The sequence below is a fragment of the Octopus bimaculoides genome, chromosome 11 (genome assembly GCF_046866305.1).
Source record: "Octopus bimaculoides isolate indiv1 chromosome 11, ASM4686630v1, whole genome shotgun sequence".
Lineage (NCBI taxonomy): Eukaryota > Metazoa > Mollusca > Cephalopoda > Octopoda > Octopodidae > Octopus > Octopus bimaculoides.
The window spans coordinates 81065631-81088307 of record NC_142938.1 but is presented as its reverse complement, the minus strand read 5'-3'; the positions used below and the strand labels follow the sequence as shown (position 1 = coordinate 81088307).

Sequence of the window (22677 nt, the reverse complement as noted above, 5' to 3'; positions counted from 1 at the left end):
CCACTCTTCCTGCAAACCTAGAGGAATTTGAGCAGAGAATCACTACCGCACTGGAGACTGTCACCCAAGACATGCTGCAGCGTGTTTGGGAGGAGCTGGGCTAACGACTTGATGTGTGCCATGTCTCAGGCAGCATGCATATTGAACATTTGTGAAATCGTTCAAGGAATCCACATACCTTTGAATTTCTCATTTAAATGTGGAGGAATAAATCTTTTGTTGCCTGTTTAGTTTCATTTTCTTTGACTATGTAGTTTCTGTGATATTCAAATTCTTTGAAACATCCTATATATATATATATATATATATATATACATATATATTTATATTTATGTACATACATACATACATATATATATATATATATATATATATATATATATATATATATATATATATATATATATATATATATATATATATATATATATATATATGTATATATATAGTATGTATGTATGTATGTATGTATGTATGTATGTATGAAACTAAAATGACTGACAGAATTATGATGAGGCATCAGCTTACTTTTGTGAGAAATTACTTGACTTGCATACATTTCTGCCTGGACTTCCCTGAAATGAAGAATTAGTTTCAATATAGTAAAAGATGTAAAATAATAACCTCTTAATAAACATCAATGAAAATATTTGGTAACCAATCGAAAACAAAACTTTAGGAAGACATGTCATCATCATCATCATCATCATTACCACCACCACCACCACCACCATGTTTGGATTGCATCTTGGTGGTTCTTCTCTATATTATTAATATATATAGCATCAGATAATTATGATTTTATGCAACATATTCCCCTCTCAGGTTCACACCCTTATTGCCGTGGTCCTTCAGTTTTTCTAAACCATGTAAAAGTACTCAGAAGTTTGACCCTCCATCGAGGCCTTTCGCAATACTCTTAAAGCCAGGAACTTTCCAGCACCTCCTCATTATATATATATATGTATATATATATATATATATATATATATATATATATATATATATATATATATATATATATATATATATATATATATAGGGAAAGTAAGAAGAAAAAATGCGAAAATGCACATTGGATATCAAAAAGATAAGGGCTTTTTTAAATGAAAAGTAGCAATAAATAAATACAATTATATGAACTGAAGTAGAATTAAGAGGAATTAAATTCATTATTTTGAATTGTTAAAGAGATTCAAAGTCAAACCAGTGTCGTCATTGCTGTTTGACTTTGAATCTCTTTAACAATTCAAAATAATGAATTTAATTCCTCTTAATTCTACCTCAGTTCATATAATTGTATTTATTGCTACTTTTCATAAAAAGGCCTTTATTTTTTTTGATATCCAATGTGTATTTTCGCTTTTTTTCTTCTTGCTTTCCCCATATCTTTTCCACATGTAGTTTCTATTTTCTTTTTGAAACACATATGATGATGATGATGATGATGATATATATATATATATATATATATACACATACATATATATACATATATCGTTTAACGTCCGCTTTCCATACTAGCATGAACTATATATATATATATATATATATAGCATATACATACATACACATATACATATTTGTGTATAAGTACATATTATATATATATATATATATGTGTGTGTGCGTGTGTGTGTGTGTGTGTGTGTGTGTGTGTGTGTGTGTGTGTGTGTGTGTTATCATGATCGTGTATTGCTCAAAAAGTACTTACTGATTTTCTAATAACACGAGCATGTTTCTGAACTTTCCTGAAGAGATCAGTTGGGTCTGTGGTTTGCATGTTGATGACAATTCCCTGGTATTGAAAACATTTTAGGAATCAAAGACATATTGGAAGAATTATAAAAAGAGAACTTCCTAACAGTAAATGATTCTGTAAACAATTCTAATTTCTTATATCAACCAATATATGAGGCAGGATTAATAAGTTCTTGGACCAACCCCACTAAACCAAAGTACATCAGTGAAGACTCACTGGGCCATAGTTACCTGGTTTCCATGGCAAATAAGTGACCAAGATCACAGCCTTCCCTCTGGATGGGATGCCAGTCCATTGCAAGGTTGCTCATTTTCAGCAGAGTGGACTCACTATGGTGCTGCCTAATTTGGGAATTGAAACCACAATCTTCTGATTGTGAGAGCAACAATCTAACCACTAGGCCTTGCACCTATACAGTAAATAATGTAAATCATATATTACTTATATAAGGGGACTATTCTAAAGAGCAGAATTCTTGACTGGAAACAGGTGAGGGGCAGCAACAGGAAGAGCATCCAGTCGTAGAAGATCTGCCTCAATAAACTCTGTCTGAGTCTTGTGATCATGGAAAAGTGGAAGTTAAGATGATGATGATGATGATGATGTGGATGATAGTAGTGATAGTTGTGGTGATGGTGATGATGGTGGTTCTTGAATGCCTACACTAACGATGATGATGATGGTGATGGTGTCACTGATGGTGATGGTGATGGTGATTATGATAATGACTGTGATGATGGTGATGGCATTGGTGATGGTGTCACTGATGATGATGGTGTATGTAGTGGTGATGGTGATGGTGATTATGACAATGACTGTGATGGTGGTGTTGGTGGAGGTGGTTCTTGAATATCTCCAGTGGAATCCATTCTGTTTTAAGTATTTGGCCGACCTAGTACCCTGTCTGTGGAAGACACCCCATATCTTCATGTGCTCCTCTCAACTGCACCACATTAACCCAACAAATCTCAATGATTCTTAAAAATGCTTAGAAATGTTACCCTTTCTCCTCTAATTATGTCATGAAAAAGAAAAACAAAACAAAAGAAAAAAACCCAGTGAAAAGTTAAAAAAAAACAACATCGCAATTTTGTTCCCCTCTTACCTTCCATACAATACTTCTACATGATGTAGGATTATGGGTAATTGGTAAACCAATATGAAGTTTTAGCAGTTTGTGACCATCTGGATGAAGAAATAAAAGAAAAGAAGTAAATAAAATCCTTAAAAATAAACAAAAATGTAAGACAGATATATTTGCTAATTAGAAAAATAATTAAAAGATTTTACAATGATGACAACTGTTGCCATTAAAAGATAATACAAAAATAATGATTAAAACAAAGAAAAAAACGATGATCTTTCGAAGTTCCTTCTCAATTTGTTCATCCATTCAAGAATTATCCTCTGTCATACCACTTAGTCCTTCAATACCTGGCTTACAATCACAGCCTCACCTTTTTATATCTCTCCCATCCGTTAAGTGGAGGTTTTTTCTTCTTTTTCTTTCTTTTTCCATTTTCTTCTACCAACTTTTTTGTCTTGCTAATTACCTGGCAACCTCACTAGTGCTGGTGCTAAGAAAAAAAAAGCCCACCCTGTTAATTGGTTGGCATTAGGAAGGGCATCCAACTGTGGAAACCATGCCAAAGCTGGTACCAGAGTTTGATGTAGCCCTGTGACTCGCTGGATCATTCAACCCAAGCCAGCATGAAGAGGTTAAATGGTCATGATGAAAGGGCTGCCAAATGCAATCAAGGCCTTCACTGACCATGAGATGTAAAGTTTGAGGACAATTGCTCCAGACAGAAATCAGCCTTGCCAGCCATCAGAGACATAAATAAGGAAGTAAAATGAAAAGAAAGAAAGAAATTCTCTGAAACAAGGAGGAACCACTGCAACCAACATACTCTTTATATACATAAAGATTCTGAAAGGTTCAGAAGATGAGAGGTCTATACTTGTTTGAATGGAAGAACTGTTATTGTGATGTCTATGGAGTTGTGGATTCATTCTCATTGGTTTGGTGTTGAGTACGTTTTTCACCAGACTGGTTGTACTCTTATTTCTTGTCTTTGTACTCTTTAGAATTCTCTCATTTTCTGGTATGGCAATGGAATCTGGTTTCTTAGTATCTTCTTTATATTCTTTATGGTGTCGTGTTTAATTAGATCTGAATGGACGTTTTTATTTGGTTATTAGCTACAGTCAACCAGGATTCTAGTGGTGTTAGAATCTTGACTGGACTTCGTGTGATTGTTGCAAATGAATGTCAACAACATACAAGTTGGTGTCTTTTGATTAGGATCTTCTATGAAAACACGTCTGGCCAGGGAGAAACATTATCCTTCTGGAAACAGATGAGGGTTGACAGCAGGAAGAGCATCCGGCTGCAGAAAATTTGCCTCAATGCATTCCATCTAAACTATGCAAGTATGGGACATTAAAACGATGATGATGATGATGATTTTAGCTAGGTAGTAAGTTATGGTGCACTTGTGACATATACACATATATACATACATAACAGATATTCATAACATACATGCATATACACATACACATTCATATATGCAAACGTATATATGTACATATGTATGTATGCATACAGCGTACAAATGCACACACACACACACACACATACACATGCACACATACATATCTTGAACTATCATGCACCTATTGTAAGCAACGAGCATCAACCCATGCTGTCTCATTGCCAGAGCAACACAACACCTTACAACCAGACTAAACTGGGAAAACGAATAACTTACAGTCTTTGTAAGACAGCTGGTAATTCAATATCAATTCATGTAAACTCTGAAAGTAATAATAGTGGATGTTTTTATTGTTTTTATTCAAATGCAACGTCTCAACTCAAAATCTAAAACTTATAAAAGATTCTGAATTAAAAAAAAAATTTTTTATTTGGTTTGTAAGGTTCCGGACGAGAAGCCATGTGATGAAAAAGATTTTGTTGTATCTTGGGAGGGTCATAATGCCAACCAAAACACATGCACTGGTTCTATTTCACTTTTTCAAATTATTACTTATTATTACTCAAGTAGTTAATCACTTAACCAATTAGTCCTTTAGTTAATCAGCAAGTAAAGTGGCTAGTTCCAAAATCTCTATGAGAGGCAAGTAGTTACTCTACTTCGAAGTAATGGTTGTTACCACCTCAATGGGGTTGTTCCGTACAGAACACTGTTACTACTCTTTTTAACCCCAGGAGAACACATCCTCCAGCAGGTTAATGACACAATATCAGAAACGTTAGCATGCTGGGCGCAATGCTTTTCAGTAATTTGTCTGTCTTTACGTTCTGAGTTCAAATTCTGCCAAGGTCGACTTTGCCTTTCATCCTTTTGGGGGTCGATAAATTAAGTACCAGTTGTGTACTGAGATTGATCTAATTGACTATCCCCCTCCACCAAAATTTTGGGTCTTGTGCCTAGAGCAGAAAAGAATATCTGTCTGTTATATTGCAAACAAGGGAGTGGGCAACTCCCATCTAGCATTGACAGGAACCAACAGACTGGCTGGTTTCTGGGAATTACTCTTCTTTGGTATTGGTTATACCTGTCTGCTAGACATTTAGCCAATTGTTTGACCAATCGAATATTTGTCTAATCACTTGGCCAATCAATCAATCAGCCACGCTTCTCAGAATCCTTTTGTTGCCATCCGTGACTTCATCAATGTGAATCAAATTATAAATTTACAAATCTCTTCACCATTCTTTCTAATAATCCAAGAGAATAAAAAATAAGGAATTCCTCTACCAACATACAATACTACACACTTGCATATAAACACACACACAAACATGAAACACAGATGGATGTTTATTTACACACCAATGTGTGCAAACTAACAAAGCAGTGGATGTGAACCAGCCTGCGGCACATATCAAAGCATGTTTAGCAATCTATTATCAATAAGTCTTTTCCTTTTTTTCATCTCTAGTGTAGGGTGATAGGGGTTGCCTCATATATCTACCAGAGTCTCTCATTTCCACTGTGTTTGTCAATCAATTTAGTGTCAACATATTTGTGCATAGTGGCCTGCATTGGCAATGCACAGCTATGCACATACATATTGCAAATGCATATGCATGGTGGTATGTGCATCAGTAACACACAGTTATGCACTTACAAGTGGATTCATGGATGATTCCATACAGTTTCTCTTGTCTGATTTGCCAATTTTTGTTTTTTTGAGAGAAAAAAAAAATGGCTTCTGTAGATAACCTATAGTTTATACAATTCAAAGGAATGAAATTCTTCACACAAAGAGATACCAATGATGATGTGTGGCAAATTTGTGCCAGAGACAGTGAAAATTCTGTCAGGGACAGATCAGCAGTTGAAGCTATAAATCAATGGTTCCCAACATGAGGTCGACAAACCCCTGGTGATCCGCAATGGTTGTACTGGGGGTCTGTGAGCATGTTAAGCTGACAGACCTTTCAATATCCTGGGGTCTGTGGGAAAACTCATTTAAAAAAAAGGGGTGATAAAGTTGGGGACCCTATAAATTATCAAAGAAAATGGTCAAAAGATAAAAAGAAAATCCTCTTACCGAATAAACTAATGGTTTATACATGAGTTTTTCCCTCCGACTCATGCCAAGAGCACCGTAAGCCCCTTTGTAGTAGAGGCCCAAGACAACATGTCGATATTCCACAGTTTTGAAGACTGTCTTGAACCCAATTGAAAACCTTTCAAGAACTGGAATCCCATTTGTCATATAACTTTGTCTCGTTCAGGAAATTCTTCAATTTTATTGATTGGTTATTTAAAAGTATTGATATTTAAGAATGGGTAATGGAAGAAACCACTATGTGGTTGCCTTGTCTGCTAGAAATAGCTACTAAATCTCTCAAAAATCATACCTTACTATTATGAAAAATGGAAGGATACATAGGATAACAGAGTCATGGAAACATTGTCTAGAAGTGCAGGCATGTGGCTGAATGTTTATGTTGTTGGGTTGATGATCAAGAGGTTGTGAGGTCAATTTTTGGACCAGGTGTTACATTGTGTCTTTGAGTAAGGAACTTTATTTCATGTTGCTCATGTCTCCTCAGCAAAAATAAGCCCCAGAAAAACGTTGGTGTGACCCCTCTCTCCCATCAGCAGTCACATCTGGGACATTTCACTGGATCAAAGGAGGTGGGGCAGCTTTGAGAGATTGTTTATGCTTGGTCACAACAGTACAGGCAGCTAAAGCAGTGCAAAGATGGCACATGCAACCAAAGTGACCCTTGACCACAAGTGACCAGCAGAAAGAAAAAAGGCTGCGTTGGTCATGGCTGGGATGTCTTCAATCCTAAATCTCTTCCATCAGGACTAACCTGGGGTTAAACAACAATGATAACAACAGCAACAAGGATATGTTTGTTGAGGTGGAGCACCTTGTGAATTGAACCCACAACCTTCTGTTTTGATTCCAGGTTGGGCTAGAATTAATTTTCTTGTATATTTATGTCATTAATGAGCCGAGGTCATAATAGCTGAGTGGATAAAGTGATTGGACAACCTGGTCACGGGTTGTGGGTTCAAGTCCATGACAAGCATCACATTGTGTTTCTGGGCAGAGAATTTCTCGTTAATGTAATTTTGCCTTAGTTTAGTCAACCTTGTTTGAGTTGATCTATGATCAAAGGCATTCCATACATGACCATCTCAACTCTTTCTACATCTACAACTACATCATCCACTGTGTCCTTCTTGTTTTGTAACAAGAGGAAGTGATGCAAGGGAAATTTTGCTGCTATTTATAGAAAAATCAAGTGGTTGCATGGTTCCCAATCATTTCACTGCAAAGGATCTCTTTTTATGGAAATGACTTTTCTCACAGACCCTAAATTTCAAAAGGTCTGTTCACTCAAGAAATGTTTGACTCAGATTATAGACCCCCCTTGTAGATTGCTAGGGGTTTGTAGATCCCTGGTTGGAAACTAGATATAAATGCTCCATTGCTACTAAAATACTTAATTCTTCATTGCTACGGCACACCTAACCATCTAGAATAGTCACCTTACCTTAAATACATAGGTTTTTCTATCCAGGATGAAGGGACATAAAAAAAATTATAGGCGCAGGGGTGGCTGTGTGGTAAGTAGCTTGCTTACCAACCACATGGTTCCGGGTTCAGTCCCACTGCGTGGCACCTTGGGCAAGTGTCTTCTACTATAGCCTCGGCCCAACCAAAGCCTTGTGAGTGGATTTGGTAGACGGAAACTGAAAGAAGCCCGTCGTATATATGTATATATATATATGTATGTGTGTGTATATGTTTGTGTGTCTGTGTTTGTTCCCTCAATATCGCTTGACAACCGATGCTGGTGTGTTTACATCACCCGTAACTTAGCGGTTCGGCAAAAGAGACCGATAGAATAAGTACTAGGCTTACAAAGAATAAGCCCTGGGGTCAATTTGCTCAACTAAAGGCAGTGCCCCAGCATGGCCGCAGTGAAAAGAGAGAGAGAGAGAGAGTATGAAGGTTGTCAATTCAAACCATCCAGGGCAGACATTTGAATTTAAGGGAGATTTAGATGTTATTTCTAGCAGGTTATGCCAACGATCATGTACAGTAAGCACCTATATTGTTTTGCCACAAGCCTGTTTTCTTTTTGTAATTTTATTCCCTGTATTGGCCAGCCTTGCCACACTTTGTGCCATGCTGAATCTCCCCCGAGAACCACGTTTGAAATACAGGTACAGCTCATTTTTGCCAGCTGAGTGGACTGGAGCAATGGGGAATAAAGTGTCTTGCTCAAGGACAGAACACGTCACCAGGAATTGAACTCACAACCTTATGTTTGTGAGCCAAATGCCCTAACCACTAAGCCACGCACCTTCACACCACTCATGATAATAAAAAAAAAAAAGGTAAAACCTTAAAAGAACATGATAAAAAAATGTGTTGGAGAGGCTGGCCTAAAATGATAATAAAAATGGCAAGCTTTCTAAAAATGATAATTAAAAAGACTCCACCCCAATAAATATGATAATTAAAAAGACTCCTCCCCAATAAATATGATAATTAAAAAGAGTCCACCCAATAAATATGATAATAAGAATGACGTACACTCCTCCAAAATGATGACAAAAAATACAAACCCCTTCTACAACACAAAAGTTGTGAAAAAGTACTTTAAAATTATTTGGATTTCCTTTGGGAGAATATTGAGAAAACATGTTTAATTGTCTTTGAGTGAAGGATACACAGCAAGTATGACAGCTTCAAGACATTTGATTGGAAGGCATTCCTTCATAATTTCTTTGGCTGTTTCCATTAAGCTGAAAGATTGGAACATATATACACATACATACATATAAATATATACATACACACACATGCGTGCGCACCTGCACACTCACACACACATACATATATGTAATCTCTCTCTCTTTATCTTTGCTGTGCGTGAGAAGACCCAGCAAGCCAAGTAAGATTGTTGCCAGTGCCCCTGGACTGGCTCTTGTGCGGGTGGCACATGAGATGCACCATTTTGAGCGTGGCCGTTGCCAGTACCGCCTGACTGGCTCCCGTAGGATTTTCGTGTGAGATCGTTGCCAGTGCCCCTGGACTGGCTTGTGCGGGTGGCACATAAAAGACACCATTTCGAGCGTGGCCGTTTTCGTGCGGGTGACACGTAAAAGCACCCACTACACTCTCTGAGTGGTTGGCGTTAGGAAGGGCATCCAGCTGTAGAAACTCTGCCAAATTAGATTGGAGCCTGGTGTTGCCATCCGGTTTCACCAGTCCTCAGTCAAATCGTCCAACCCATGCTAGCATGGGAAGCGGACGTTAAACGATGATGATGATGATGATATATATATATATATATCGACTTAAATGAGAGCTCAAAACTGATCCATTGAAAATACTTTATTATAATAATAATAATGAAAATGACCTATGATCATTTCGATGCAATATCCAGATCGATTCGTGCATAATGATCATAAGTCATTTTCATTATTATTATTATAATAAAGTATTTTCACTGGATCAGTTTTGAGCTCTCATTTAAGTCAATATATATACAAAAACTCAATTGTGAGTATTTTGCTAAGTTTGTTAACAGATACAATATTTTTGCCTAATTTTTGGTATAAAAATATATATAAATACACACACATATATATGTATAGAGAGAGAGTGAGAAAGAGAGAGAGATGCTTTTATCACCATCAAAGATCACAAACCAAACTTCCCCTCCAATCCCAAGCACCACCTGATTAACCCAGTGTTATGGTGAGAGTCATTGACACCCCTGAACTCTTATAACTCTTATAAACAGCAGGAATGGCAATGATTGCAGCAGCAGCACGAATAACACAAAGAAATATATTGGAGTAATGGAGTTTCCCTTTAAGCTGTGCTTAAATAACCCCAAGTTTTCTTTCAGGATCCTAGAAATACACAATGTGAAGTCTTTGGTCCACTACGTATGGCATTAGGGAACATCATGCCAGATTGAATAGATGCTCATGGAACAGCCTGGATCCTGCCTCAGCTGGAGCAGATGATGCAAACTTTGCAATCCAGTGTTCCAGCTTTGCTTCCCTCATGGGGCAGTTATCTATCCTCTTAGAATATATAAATGTATTTTCATGCAGCTATGAGTGGTTTAACTGCTATTTCTAGCAATATATGTGTTTGTAGCACATACGGTCACAATTAGTGATGACTAAATTTTGCCTGTACGGTTTATATTACACCCAGCTGCCCACATTATAAATATATATATATATATATATATATATATATATATATATATATATATATATATATATATATATATATATATATGGTTTGTAACTTAATCCCTGTAACTTAGTGGTTTGACAAAAGAGACTGATAGAATCAGTACCATGCTTATAAAAAAAATGTGAGTATTGGTATTAATTGGTTTGATTAAAACCCTTCAAGGCAGTGCCCCAGCATGGTCGTAGACTGAAACAAGCGAAAGAATAAAAGATTAAAGACAAAAGACTGACTCAATATCCTGATTGTAATTAGAAGAATAAATCAGAAACAAAATGATTCCAACTCACAAGCAAAGAGGTTTAGACTTCTGGATATGGAAAAACTGTGTCCCAGTATAATTGTATCTAAAGTCAATTAAGTAAAATAATATGGATATTGAAATGTGGCAGATTTAGATCTGCTGGAATCCTTGGGCCAATAGGCTTATTTTTTTTTGGTTTTGGTTTTGGTTGGGGTGCCCTGTGGTTTTGCATACATTGTTTTTAACTGTTTAGATTTCTAAAGCCAATCAAAATCTCATTGTTCATGTCAAATGAATTTGGCTGCTGCAACCAAACAACCAAAAGACTGTACCACACCATTAAATTGCAACATGGCAAATAGTCATTACAGTTTGGTATGAACAGAGTTGAACAACAAAACTAAATGCAGTTTGATCTAAAGGATCAGTATTTAAGGAAGAAATGAAAAGCCAACATAAAATATTGCACATAATAAACTGACAGAATATAAATAAATTAAATTATTAAGAGCAGGTTTTTTTTTTGATATGAATAGTTTGAGAAAACTAAAATTAGGTATCACAGTTTTTACTGAAATATAAATAATTAAAAGATTTTTTAGCCAAGAACAGAATAAATTAAACTGTATTTTTTTTCTTATTTATAAACAATAAAGGCTTTGATTGAGTCATCAAAACTTTTTTTTTTTTCATGGAGTTTATCTGCTTCAATGCACATGATACTAAGAGCAGCCAACTTTGTTTGACCGAGAGCTGATCACAAATGACCTTTTATTCTTTCCAACTGTGGAAAAGATGTTTCATCCAAACAGTTGATGTTACTTTGTTGAGATAATGCATTACTGTTGATTGCCCTCAAATTAAAAGGAAACGGGCTCAGAGTATTTTTGAAAAAGGGCACTATTTGAAAAAGAGCTAATTCAAAGCATAATAAGGTAATTTAGAGGGCCTCATTAATTCTAGGGGCTCCAAACAGTTTGAAGAGACTCTGAAACTAAAAAGGGTTTCAGTAGATTCTGAGGGACTTGATTAAGTTTAATGGCTTTTTAAATCTAAATGGGGCCAATAAGTTAAACATGAGCTTAATAACTTTGGATAAAAATAAAATTAAACAAGTAAAAAATTATGAAGTGATTTATTTTGATTGCTGTAAATATCTTTGTTTTAAAATTTTGATTCCAAGCTTTAGGAAGGTTTTAATTGAGATTACTTTAACCAGTTTGTTACCATATTTCTGCTGGAATACACTACCCTTTCTTCAGCTAATTTTAAATATAATGAAAAATTTATTAAAATACCTTTGCTGTTTTTAAGCTGGTATTTAGAAGAAATTTAACAGGAAATCTTTATGGAAGATTTTAATTCAGATCACTTTAAGTGTTTGTTTCAGGACGGTTGGCATTAAAATGGTTAAAAACCACTGATTAATTCTTGGGTATTTTTTTTTAGCAGAGTGGCAGAATCCATTCTGTTGCAAACATTTGGATCATGTCTCTGATATAAGGATATAAAATTCTTCCTTCTTTCCCTCTACTTGTCTTTGGGATCTTGTAAAAGAACCATCAACATTGCCCTTCATTCTTTACTGACAAAACCATAAAAAAAATATATAAATGGAGAATACCATTTTCTTTTAATTTCTACAAAGGATACTCAAGAGCTTCTATGTATTTCTGGATTTCAATTATCTTCTGGTAGACACTCATATTAGAATGTATGGTTGACGTTGGAAATGGAATCTGTTGGTGCAAAGAAAAACAGCCATGGTTCAAGAATTATACAGAAATCAGATCAAGAAATAGCAAATTAAATAGAATCATTCTTTGGATAAAAAATCTCATTTTTCCAAAATAGTTTTCTGTAATGATAATGTCATGCTTCTTTTAGGGAAACAAGAGAACCACATTGAGGAATTTCAATTGAAAATGTTTTATCTTTTACTTGTTTCAGTGATTGGACTCCAGCCATGCTGGAGCACTGCTATAAAAGGTTTTGGTCAGACAAATCAACCTCAGCGCTTATTTTTTTTTAAGTATCATACTTATTTTGTTGATGTCTTTTGCCAAGCTTTTAAGTTATGGGGATATAAACAAACCAACAGCAGTTGGTATTGGTTTCTTAGGTTTGGTGGGAGACAAACATAAATACAGATGCACAAACATACATGTACACACATGTGTGTGCATAAGTATATACATACACATTCACACACACACACACACAAAAAACACACACACGTATATGAGGGAGTACTGAAAATGTCTTGGCTTTGGGTAAAAGAGAATACAGGAGAACCAGTTAATTATGATTCTATTCCCCACTCAGATTCACACACAATGCAGCAGTCCTTGAATTTTTCTAAGTCCTGTACTTTCTTTTTTTTCAGGACTGTCCTAAGGACAGCACATATCCTGTCTCTCTCTCTTCGATCTTTTCTCCTGTCAAAGAAAATATTTCTCCACACAGTGTGTGTGTGTATGCACACTTAAGTCAACAACCACAATAACTGGTATAGAAATTACCTCTTCATTGATCCAGATAGAATTGATTTGGGTGGGGGAAAGGATAAACAAAAATCAATATATAGATTAAGACAAGCATATTTAACCAACTATGCAAAGATAAGTATACCATCGTCATCGTCATCATCATCATCATCATCATCATCATCATCATCATCATCATCATCATCATCATCATCTCTGTTTAATGTCCACTTTCCTATGCTTGCATGCATCAAATGGAATTTGTTGAGAGAGATTTTCTATGGCTGGATGCCCTTCCAGTCACCAACCCTCACCTGTTTCCCCATGTTTAGAAGACTGGAAAGGAACAACACTGCTCGTAGGATGGTTTCCATCCATTAAGTCTGCTCACAAGGCCTTAGTTAGTCCAGGGTAATAGTAGAAGATGTTTTCCCAAAGTGCCATGCAGTGGGACTGAACCTGAGACCACATGGTCAGGAAACAAACTTCTTAGCCACACAGCTGCACCTCAGCTCCTTAAAAACAGGTGCATCTAACCAATTATTCAAAGGCAGCCATATTGGGATGGCTATTTAAAGACAGGTATATATAACTAATTAATTACTTAAACTATTTTGTGTCCTATAAAATTTCCAATGTGTTTTCTTATTTTCTTATCTCATTATGGGTTTGCAAGGTTCTTGATGTGAATTCATGTGTTGAAACAAACCATGTTGTGTCTTGGGAGGGTCATTGCACCAATAATAATAAACACCTGCTCTGGTTCAATACAGAAGTGATATTAAACCAGTTCAGGTGTTTATTATTATTGGCATAATGACCAGCCCAAGACACAATAAGTTTCCTATTTTCTTAATTCATTTATAGAATCAACATAAAAGTTTAAGAATTAAATCATTATTATAATTTCCTAACTGAAACTTCATTATGTGTCCACTAATGTTGTTGGTTTTGTTGCTGTCCATTTCAAATCAGGCTTGGCCTATCAGACATATGACCAAAAGTTTTCCAGCCATGACCATCCTGTCTTGATAGACATAATATAACCGTCTTTGGCCACATTTTCCAACACGGCCTTCATTAAGATGGTAGTGTAATTTAAAGGAGAATTGGCTGTTATTTCTAGCAGGCTGAGGGAACATGGTGAGGGTCTCTTATTGACTCATGATAAAACTATTGAATAAGCTTGGTAAGATCTGTTCAAGCAGGTCTACGACACAAGTGTAAACTAATCAGAGAGAACAACATTTGTGGAAGTCAAATATATCTGGTTCAAGGGATTACAATTTGTCATGTTGTCATGCATGCAGAGATTAGCTGGGGGGGCGGGGGAAGAACAAAGCATGGCATTTGTGAAGTAATCTCTGTGTGTGTTTGTGAATGTATGTGTATATATATATGTATGCGTGTCTGTGCGTATACATAGATGCGTGACACGTGTGAGTGAGTGTAATCTCCAACCAATTAGTCAATGCTCACAGGGACATAGTTGCCGTTGGTTATAGCATGGTGGTTTGATTGGGATCTTGGTAATGGAGAGGTTATGGACCAGCATGAAAAGCTTATGCACTCACCTTGCTTTTGGCATGAGTGAGCTGGTGGTGGGCGTTGAAAGGAGGAGATATGTGAAGCAATGCTACCTGCAACAACACAATGTGCATGACGTCACCTTCTGTATTTCAACACAAACGCTGCACTGTGTTGCACCCGAAGGAAGTTTAAGGGGCAACTCTCTCTATTTAGTACAGAGAGTACGGCCTCTGGGACTTGGCAACAGAGCACCAAGAAAGGAAAGAAAGTAACCAGCAAAGCTTTTTATTTCCTTATTCCAAATGACTTTGTGAATCACAACAAAGAGAAAAATCACACTGGCTCGGTTGTTGTACAGAATAAGAAAGACCATGTGTTTTATTTAGAATATAGAGATCCAGGAAAAAAGAAACAGACTAAAATATTAAGATTTGCTGAACTTCAATGGATTGCTCTCATATTCAGAACAGAGCTGAAAGGAGAACAACATCCAAAGAGATAATAGTGAAATCTATGTCAGTGAGAGAGGAAGTTTGAGGGAAGAAAAACTGGTTCCATTTTTCATTGGTGTCGTAAGAGTAAAGACGAGTGACGGGATCAGGGAGTAGCAGTATGTATGTAGTGTGTACATGCATATATCTGTGTGTGTGTGTATATACATGTATGTATGTATGCATGTATGTATGTATGTATGTATGTATGTATGTATGCATGCGTGTGTGTGTGTGTGTGTATATATATATATATATATATATACTTTATTGAAAAGCAGCAGAAATATCACAAAAACTGTTACTCAGAGTTTCACGTTCCTGTTCGCTGGACAGTTTTGTTTCACATTTATATGCTTACTCCAGTGTGTGTGTATATATATATATATATATATATATATATATACACACACACACACACATATATATATATATATATATATAGGCACAGGAGTGGGTGTGTGGCAAGTAGCTTGCTTACTAACCTCCTCCTGGCTTGTGAAAGTTATGTCCCCTAAATGATTCTGTAAACTATGAAACAAATGGTAGTTTGAAGGAGAAAGGTCGGCAGAATAAGGTGGATGAGGAATTTTTTCCCAACCAAGCTCTTTGATCTTCTGTGATGTGATCTTTGCAGTTTGGGGTCGCACATTGTCCTGATGAAACATCACTCCTTTTCAATTCACTAAAGCAGGTCTTTTTCTCTTCGAAGCTTGGTTCAAATGCTCTAATTGCTGACAGTAGACTTGAGCAGTGATTGTTGCATTATGTAGTAACAATTCAAAGTGAATTACTTCTTTGCAATCCCACCAGATAGAGAGAAGAACCTCTCGGGTGAAATGAGTTCGTGACAATGGAGAGAAGAGCAGATGTCAACTCGGGATTTACGGTTGCTTTCGGACAATTCATGAGTCACCCATTTTCCAAGTTTAGGAACCTTTCCAAGTTGTTGAAGATGACGATGAACAGTTGTATGGTTTGAACTAAGGTTTATTGCCAATTCTTCAAATGATAATGCAGGATTTTCTTCAAGTAATGCATCAAGGAGCTTATCATCAAATTCAACTGGACGTCCTGTTCGATCTTCATCTTCAAGGCTGGAATCTCCACTTCTGAACTTTGCAAACCATCTTCTGCAAGTTCTTTCATTCAAGCATTCTTTCCCATAAACTGAGTGCATGTTTCGAGTCGCTTCGGCTGCAGAATTTCTTTTTTTTATACTCATAAAGCATTATGTGCCTTAAATGCTCTTTGGATACTTCCATGTTATAAAGGGTTTTAATCAAAGAAATTTTAATTCTATTATTCTGTAAAATGATATATAATTAGTTTAAATGTACACAAATGCATAAAAATAATTTTTAATTCCATTAGACATTCTAAAATACTATTAAATTTCATTCAATTTTAAAAAAGATAACACCGGACAGAACTTATGGGATGACCTGATAAAATTGAACAATGACATACATACATACATACATACATATGTGCATATGTAAATATATATACATATACAATATACATACACATGCATATGCACCTACATAAACATGCATACATGCATACATACACAAATATATGCATACATACACACACACACGTACATACACACATACATACATACACACATGCACAATTACATACATACATACATACATACATACATAAATGTATAATATAAAGATCCAGCTTCATGATGATGATGATGATGATGATGATGATGATGATGCTCAGGTAATATGGAGTAGTATGCATTGCATAGCATTGTTTCATTTACTTTGTTGAAATACCTGTAAGCTAACGAATCTAATTAATTATGCAGTTCATGTTGTTTTCTGATCTTCTACTCTCCCACCCACCCCTCCATCAATCAACTTCATTTCACTGCTGCTGCTGCTGCTGCTTTTCTAAGATCCTCCCACTCTCAATCTTTGACACTCCCACTGCTGTTGTTATTTCATTATCCTCCTACTCTCAAAGCCTTATCACTCCTACTACTGCTACAGCTATTTGATGATCCTCCCACTTTCAGCCCCACCGCTGGAGCTATTCCTTGATCCTCCCACTGTCAACTTCATGACACTCCCACTGCAGTGGCTATTACATTAACTTCCCATTAACTAACCTCCTCAGGACAAATATTGTTCTGGCTATTCTCTTACCCTCCCACTGTCAACTTTCGACACTCCTTCTGCAGTGGCTCTTACATTAACCTCCCATTGTCAAGCCCTCAACATTTCTACTGTCACAGCTTTTAAATTAATCTTTCATTTTCGAAGAATTCACAAATATTAGAGAATTATACAATAATTTACCTTTGGAAGGTTATCACTAAGAACTCTAACGCTTTCAATAACATTCTCTCCATCCGGATGTTGCTTGGCAGCAAATGACCACATTCTTTCCCACGTCTCTTCTTTCAGTGGTAAACCATTTTGGTTGACCCAAAAGAAACAGCCGGCATTATGCTTTAATTTATCATTGTGTTTGTGTTGCCTTAAAGGTAAAGTTGCCTTACGAACTGACATTCAGCCAATTGCTCGACTTATCTGTTAGGTACAGCATCAAGGAATTCTTGTTTTTCTTTTATATGACAAGATTATAAAAACTAGCATTATATAAAAAAAAAAATGAAAAAGAAAAAGGAAACATTGAAATACACATTGATTTATGATTTGTTTGCAAGTTTATCACAAGTGATAATCCTTTAATTGAAATTCCAAAATATGAAAAAACTGCCAGTACATGAATCGTGTTAGCCATCTGGTTCACCAGTCCTCAGTCAAATCGTCCAACCCATGCTAGCATGGAGAGCGGACGTTAAACGATGATGATGATGATGATGATGAAGAAAAACCCTCACCCCACTTCCCACCACCACCACCACCACCACCACCACCACCACCACAAATGATGACAAATATCTGTCAAATGTAAATAATGTAAATAATGTACATAATTCCTCATCTCTTAAATATAGAACTGTATTAGATATATAGTTATTCTGAATCTTTACAGAATATGTGTAACAAGTGAGATGTAATAAGTAATTTCTGAATTACTGAAATAAATTGATGTTACAAAGTCTATAATTATTGCCTCTTCTTAATCATGTAATGCCTGTTTTGGATGCTGGAATTGTACAGATTTATTCAGAGAGAAAGGATTTGGAAGAAAGCACACACATTTGTGTGTTGTGGACAACTGTTTGTTTACATGGAATGTCTTTTGGTAGTCTTCCACTAAATGTGTGAAAGGAAATGTAAAGGGTTCCAGGCTCACAAGAAAGAAGTTTGTGTGTGTGTGTGTGTGTGTGTGAAAATTAAGTCTCAGTGAAGTTTGAAGCTGGCAGAAAGAAGCTGACAAAAGGTGATGGAAGTAAACTGTCTCTTAGTCACAGAATGAAGGAGCTGTTTTTTTTTTTTACAGGTGTCTTGGGAATATACCTGTGTCAAAGCCAAATTAGGTCACTGAAATTAGAATTGAATGTTTAACCTAAGATGATGTGGGAATTTGATGGGTTAAACAAATACAATTTTTTAAGTGCAGAAATAGAGAAAAAAAATGAAGCAAATGTGAAGATTCAGAAGAGTGAGATTGGGGTGGGGAGTGAGGGTGTTCATTTCCACATTTCGCTGAATCACTCTTAAATATAGATCTAGCGGCAAAGGTGATCCAAGATGACTTCTAGCTCATTTCAACCACCTGCAGGAGGTTGCTGGAAATGCAGCTTCTTGAAAGTGAATTGAAGCTGATTGACAGCTTTTGTTATTCTATGAGGAAGCATTCGGCTAGGTTTTGTTTTCTTGGACTTACAATGCTGGGCAGATATCAAAGGAGCTACCTCTATCCCTTTCCAAAACATGCTGTGACAAGAACTACAGGACCATCACTTCCCGAAGTGGTCTTATGAAGCACTTGTTCACCATCTCAAGTATTTGTGTCACTAAGTACTAATGCTAGTTAGCTATTGACTCCATGCTGGGTTCATACACACACACACACACACACACACACACACACACACACACACACACACACACACACATGCACACACATAAACACTGGTCATACACATCCATACACACAAACACCAAACATACACATCCAAATACCTACACATGCTTACATATCAGTATATATACACACATGAATACGTGTGCACATACGGGGCTTAACAAAGGGTTTACTCTTTATAGACTGAACTATTTATTTTACACATACAAAATTATGCTAGGACACACACACGCACACACAAATTTCCCATGCACCCGTAAAGATGCAGCGCATGTTACTCTGTAAGGCCTTTGCCAGTCGCCCACCAGCAACTACTAGGGGGCCCACCCACAACTACAAGGGGCCCACCCACAACTACTAGGGGGCGCCCACCCGCAACTAAAAGGGGCCCAGCTGCAACTACTAGGGGGCCCACCCGCAACTACAAGAGGGCCCACCCACAACTACAAAGGGGCCCACTTGCAACTACAAGGGGTCCCACCCGCAACTAGTAGGGGGCCCACCTGCAATTACTAGGGGGCGCACCTGCAACTACCAGGGTGCCCATCCGCAACTACAAGGGATCCCACCCGCAACTACTAGAGGACCCACCCACAACTACAAGAGGGCCCACCTGCAACTACAAGGGGTCCCACCCGCAACTACTAGGGTGCCCATCCGCAACTACTAGGGTGCCCATCCGCAACTACAAGGGGTCCCACCCGCAACTACTAGGGTGCCCATCCGCAACTACTAGGGTGCCCATCCGCAACTACAAGGGGTCCCACCCGCAACTACTAGGAAGCCCACCCGCAACTACAATGCTATCGCTTATTTTTTTTTTGTGTTAAAAGTATTCTTTACAACTGTCTACAAACACAGCCAGGCTGAAATGATTAATGCATTCTTCCAGGAGTGAATAAAGAATTCTCAAACTTGAGGGGATGGGCCCCTTGGATACTAACATGTGTCCCCATATATAGATTCTAATGGCGCAGGGGCCCATTTGCTATCGGGCAAGCTGGCCAGTCCGCCTCTGGTTCTAGTGCACCCGAGCACTGTATACAATTAGTTCAGTATCATATTATTATATACATATACATACACAAATACATTTACAATTAAAGATCTATATATAAAAAGATAAACAAAACAAAACAAAAACTCCAACTCCTCTCCCTTTCTTCCTTGTTAACTCGTGATAATGTTTTTAAGAAACGGAATGTAACATGTCTCACCACAGAATAGGCACAAAAGCTACGCACTTAGGGTGAAGAGAAGAGAGAGAGAGACGGAGAGAGAGAGAGAGAGAGAGAGAGAGAGAGAGAGAGAGAGAGAGAGAGAGAGAGAGAGAGAGATAGAGAGAGATAGATAGATAGAGAGAGAGAGAGAGAGAGAGAGAGAGACACACACACACACAGGGAAAGAGAGAGAGAGATAGTAGGAGTAGGAAAACATCTTATAATATTCTTTTCTACTCTAGGCACAAGGCCCGACATTTTTTTTGGGGGGGAGGTCAGTCGATTAGATCGATTCCAGTACGCAACTGGTACGTAATTTATCGACCCCGAAAGGATGAAAGGCAAAGTCGACCTCGGTGGAATTGGAACTCAGAACGTAAAGACAGATGAAATACCACTAAGCATTTCGCCCGCTTAGCATTTTCTTTTTCCACATTAAATTCCGCTACAATTGAAATCTACACCGTTTAAAAAGTATACGAAAACAAAATTTCATTAACCCATTTTCCCAAAAGATGCAATAAAGTCAACTCATGTGAATTACCAAAAATTCCTCTCCCTACCCATGAAAAATAGTTTTTCACAACAGGTTCCAGTATAAACAGAATGTACACCTTCTGAAAGGTATTTGAAGAAAATGTCACTATAAATATTCACTGAAAGTTATGAGGAAATAAAATTGCAGGTGAGAGGTGGGCACACCTGTATAGGTATGTCGATAACTTATCAAACTCCCTCAGGTAAATTTTTTAATGAAATTAAAATGCGAAATTAATAAAAAATTTCCAGATTTAAAATCAATAATTCTCTGCTTCTTTTGTATTATTACTATATTTTAATAAGAAATATTTAAAGAAATTTATGGAAAATACTTAACGAAATTGATAAAGAACAATAAAAATTCAATCATATTATATCGATGTAGTTGGAATATTTAATGGGAAATCTGTGTTTGGTGAAAGCTAGTTATTGTATCGGTATTTGGTTGGCAATTAGTGAGTTTTTAACCTTAATTTACCGACGTTCTTCCAAATTCAATTCCTTAATAATTCAGCACGCTTAATGCTCAAAATCATTTGGATAGCTATACAGGTCCCCACCCACCACAGGTGTCAATACTGACCGTTCTACTGACCCCCTGGTCTAGGCGATAAAGATCGAACCCCTTCCTGATATGTGAAAGGTTCTTATTTAAAATTAAATTGACCTGAACATAAAATGTTTTCTACATGATTTCTTCCATAGCAACTAAATTTTTTAAAAAACCCTTCCCCCCGGGGGATTTTTTAAGGGAGTGGACAGTGAATTATATCGACCAGTATTTCGAAGGCGATTATAATTTTATCGCAAAAAGAAAAGGAAAATAAAAATTCTTCTTTTAAATAATACTTATTTAAAACTGTCTGGGAAGTCGTCAACAAGTGAGATTCGAAACCAGAACGAAGAATGAATCTCTTATTAAAAGGATACAATAGTTTCACAGTGAGAGTAGAAAATCCAGCATTCGGAGAGGTTTTGCTCGCGTCTTGCTTCTTTCAAGTCACATCAAATTAGAACAAAAAAGGAGAAAGAAAAATGAAAGAATTGAAGATAAGAAAAACACCGCAGCGGGACAAATGGATCGTTTTGAGAAGAGAGAAAACACTGAAAGAGAAGAGAAAGTGAAAGAAAGACGGGCGGGCGTGCGTGCGTGCGTACGTGTGTGTGTGTGTGTGTGTGTGTGTGTGTGTGTGTGGCTGTGTTGCTATTGACAACACCCCCCCTCTCTCTCTCTGTCTAAATTGTGTACTAGACAACACATGTATTCCATTATAACGTCATTTAATTGTTTCTCCCTCTCTCTCTCTCTCTCTCTCTCTCTCTGTTTGTTCATTGTTAAGCATTTATGTAATTTCTGATATCTTAATGGATGCTGAAAGATTAAAAATTAAATCATTGAAACTATTTTCTTGTGTTTTGCTTTTTAATTACTTTTTCAATAATTCTCTCGGTGCAGAATAACAACTTTCTTGAGTAGTGGTTTCAAGAGTTACTTCCCTTACATCCTAAGCGTAGAATATTTGCTGTTGTTGGTTGACTTCCTTCCGGGACAGAGAGGAAGAGATAGATAGATAGATAGAAAGAAAGAAAACAGAGGGGA

General features: G+C 36.8%; 1 protein-coding gene across 3 annotated transcripts in view; it reads right to left on the bottom strand.

The window, feature by feature from the left end:
• Positions 1-22253, bottom strand: part of LOC106868585 (tubulinyl-Tyr carboxypeptidase 1) — a 26712-nt gene extending 4459 nt beyond the window's left edge. Inside the window, exons 1-10 of one of the 3 annotated variants that reach the window (XM_089360461.1) lie at positions 22008-22250; positions 17616-17849; positions 12444-12529; positions 10837-10893; positions 8998-9072; positions 6347-6518; positions 4537-4582; positions 2868-2947; positions 1715-1798; positions 529-575 (exon numbers count right to left, since the gene is read on the bottom strand). In XM_089360461.1, the coding sequence (XP_089216587.1) occupies positions 529-575; positions 1715-1798; positions 2868-2947; positions 4537-4582; positions 6347-6518; positions 8998-9072; positions 10837-10893; positions 12444-12529; positions 17616-17828 (860 nt within the window). In that variant the 5' untranslated portion in view covers positions 17829-17849; positions 22008-22250. Of the gene's footprint in view, positions 1-528; positions 576-1714; positions 1799-2867; positions 2948-4536; positions 4583-6346; positions 6519-8997; positions 9073-10836; positions 10894-12443; positions 12530-17615; positions 17850-22007 lie in introns of all 3 variants that reach the window. The other 2 variants (XM_089360462.1, XM_089360464.1) reach the window with 2 other exon arrangements.
• Between the last annotated feature and the right edge of the window lie 424 nt (positions 22254-22677).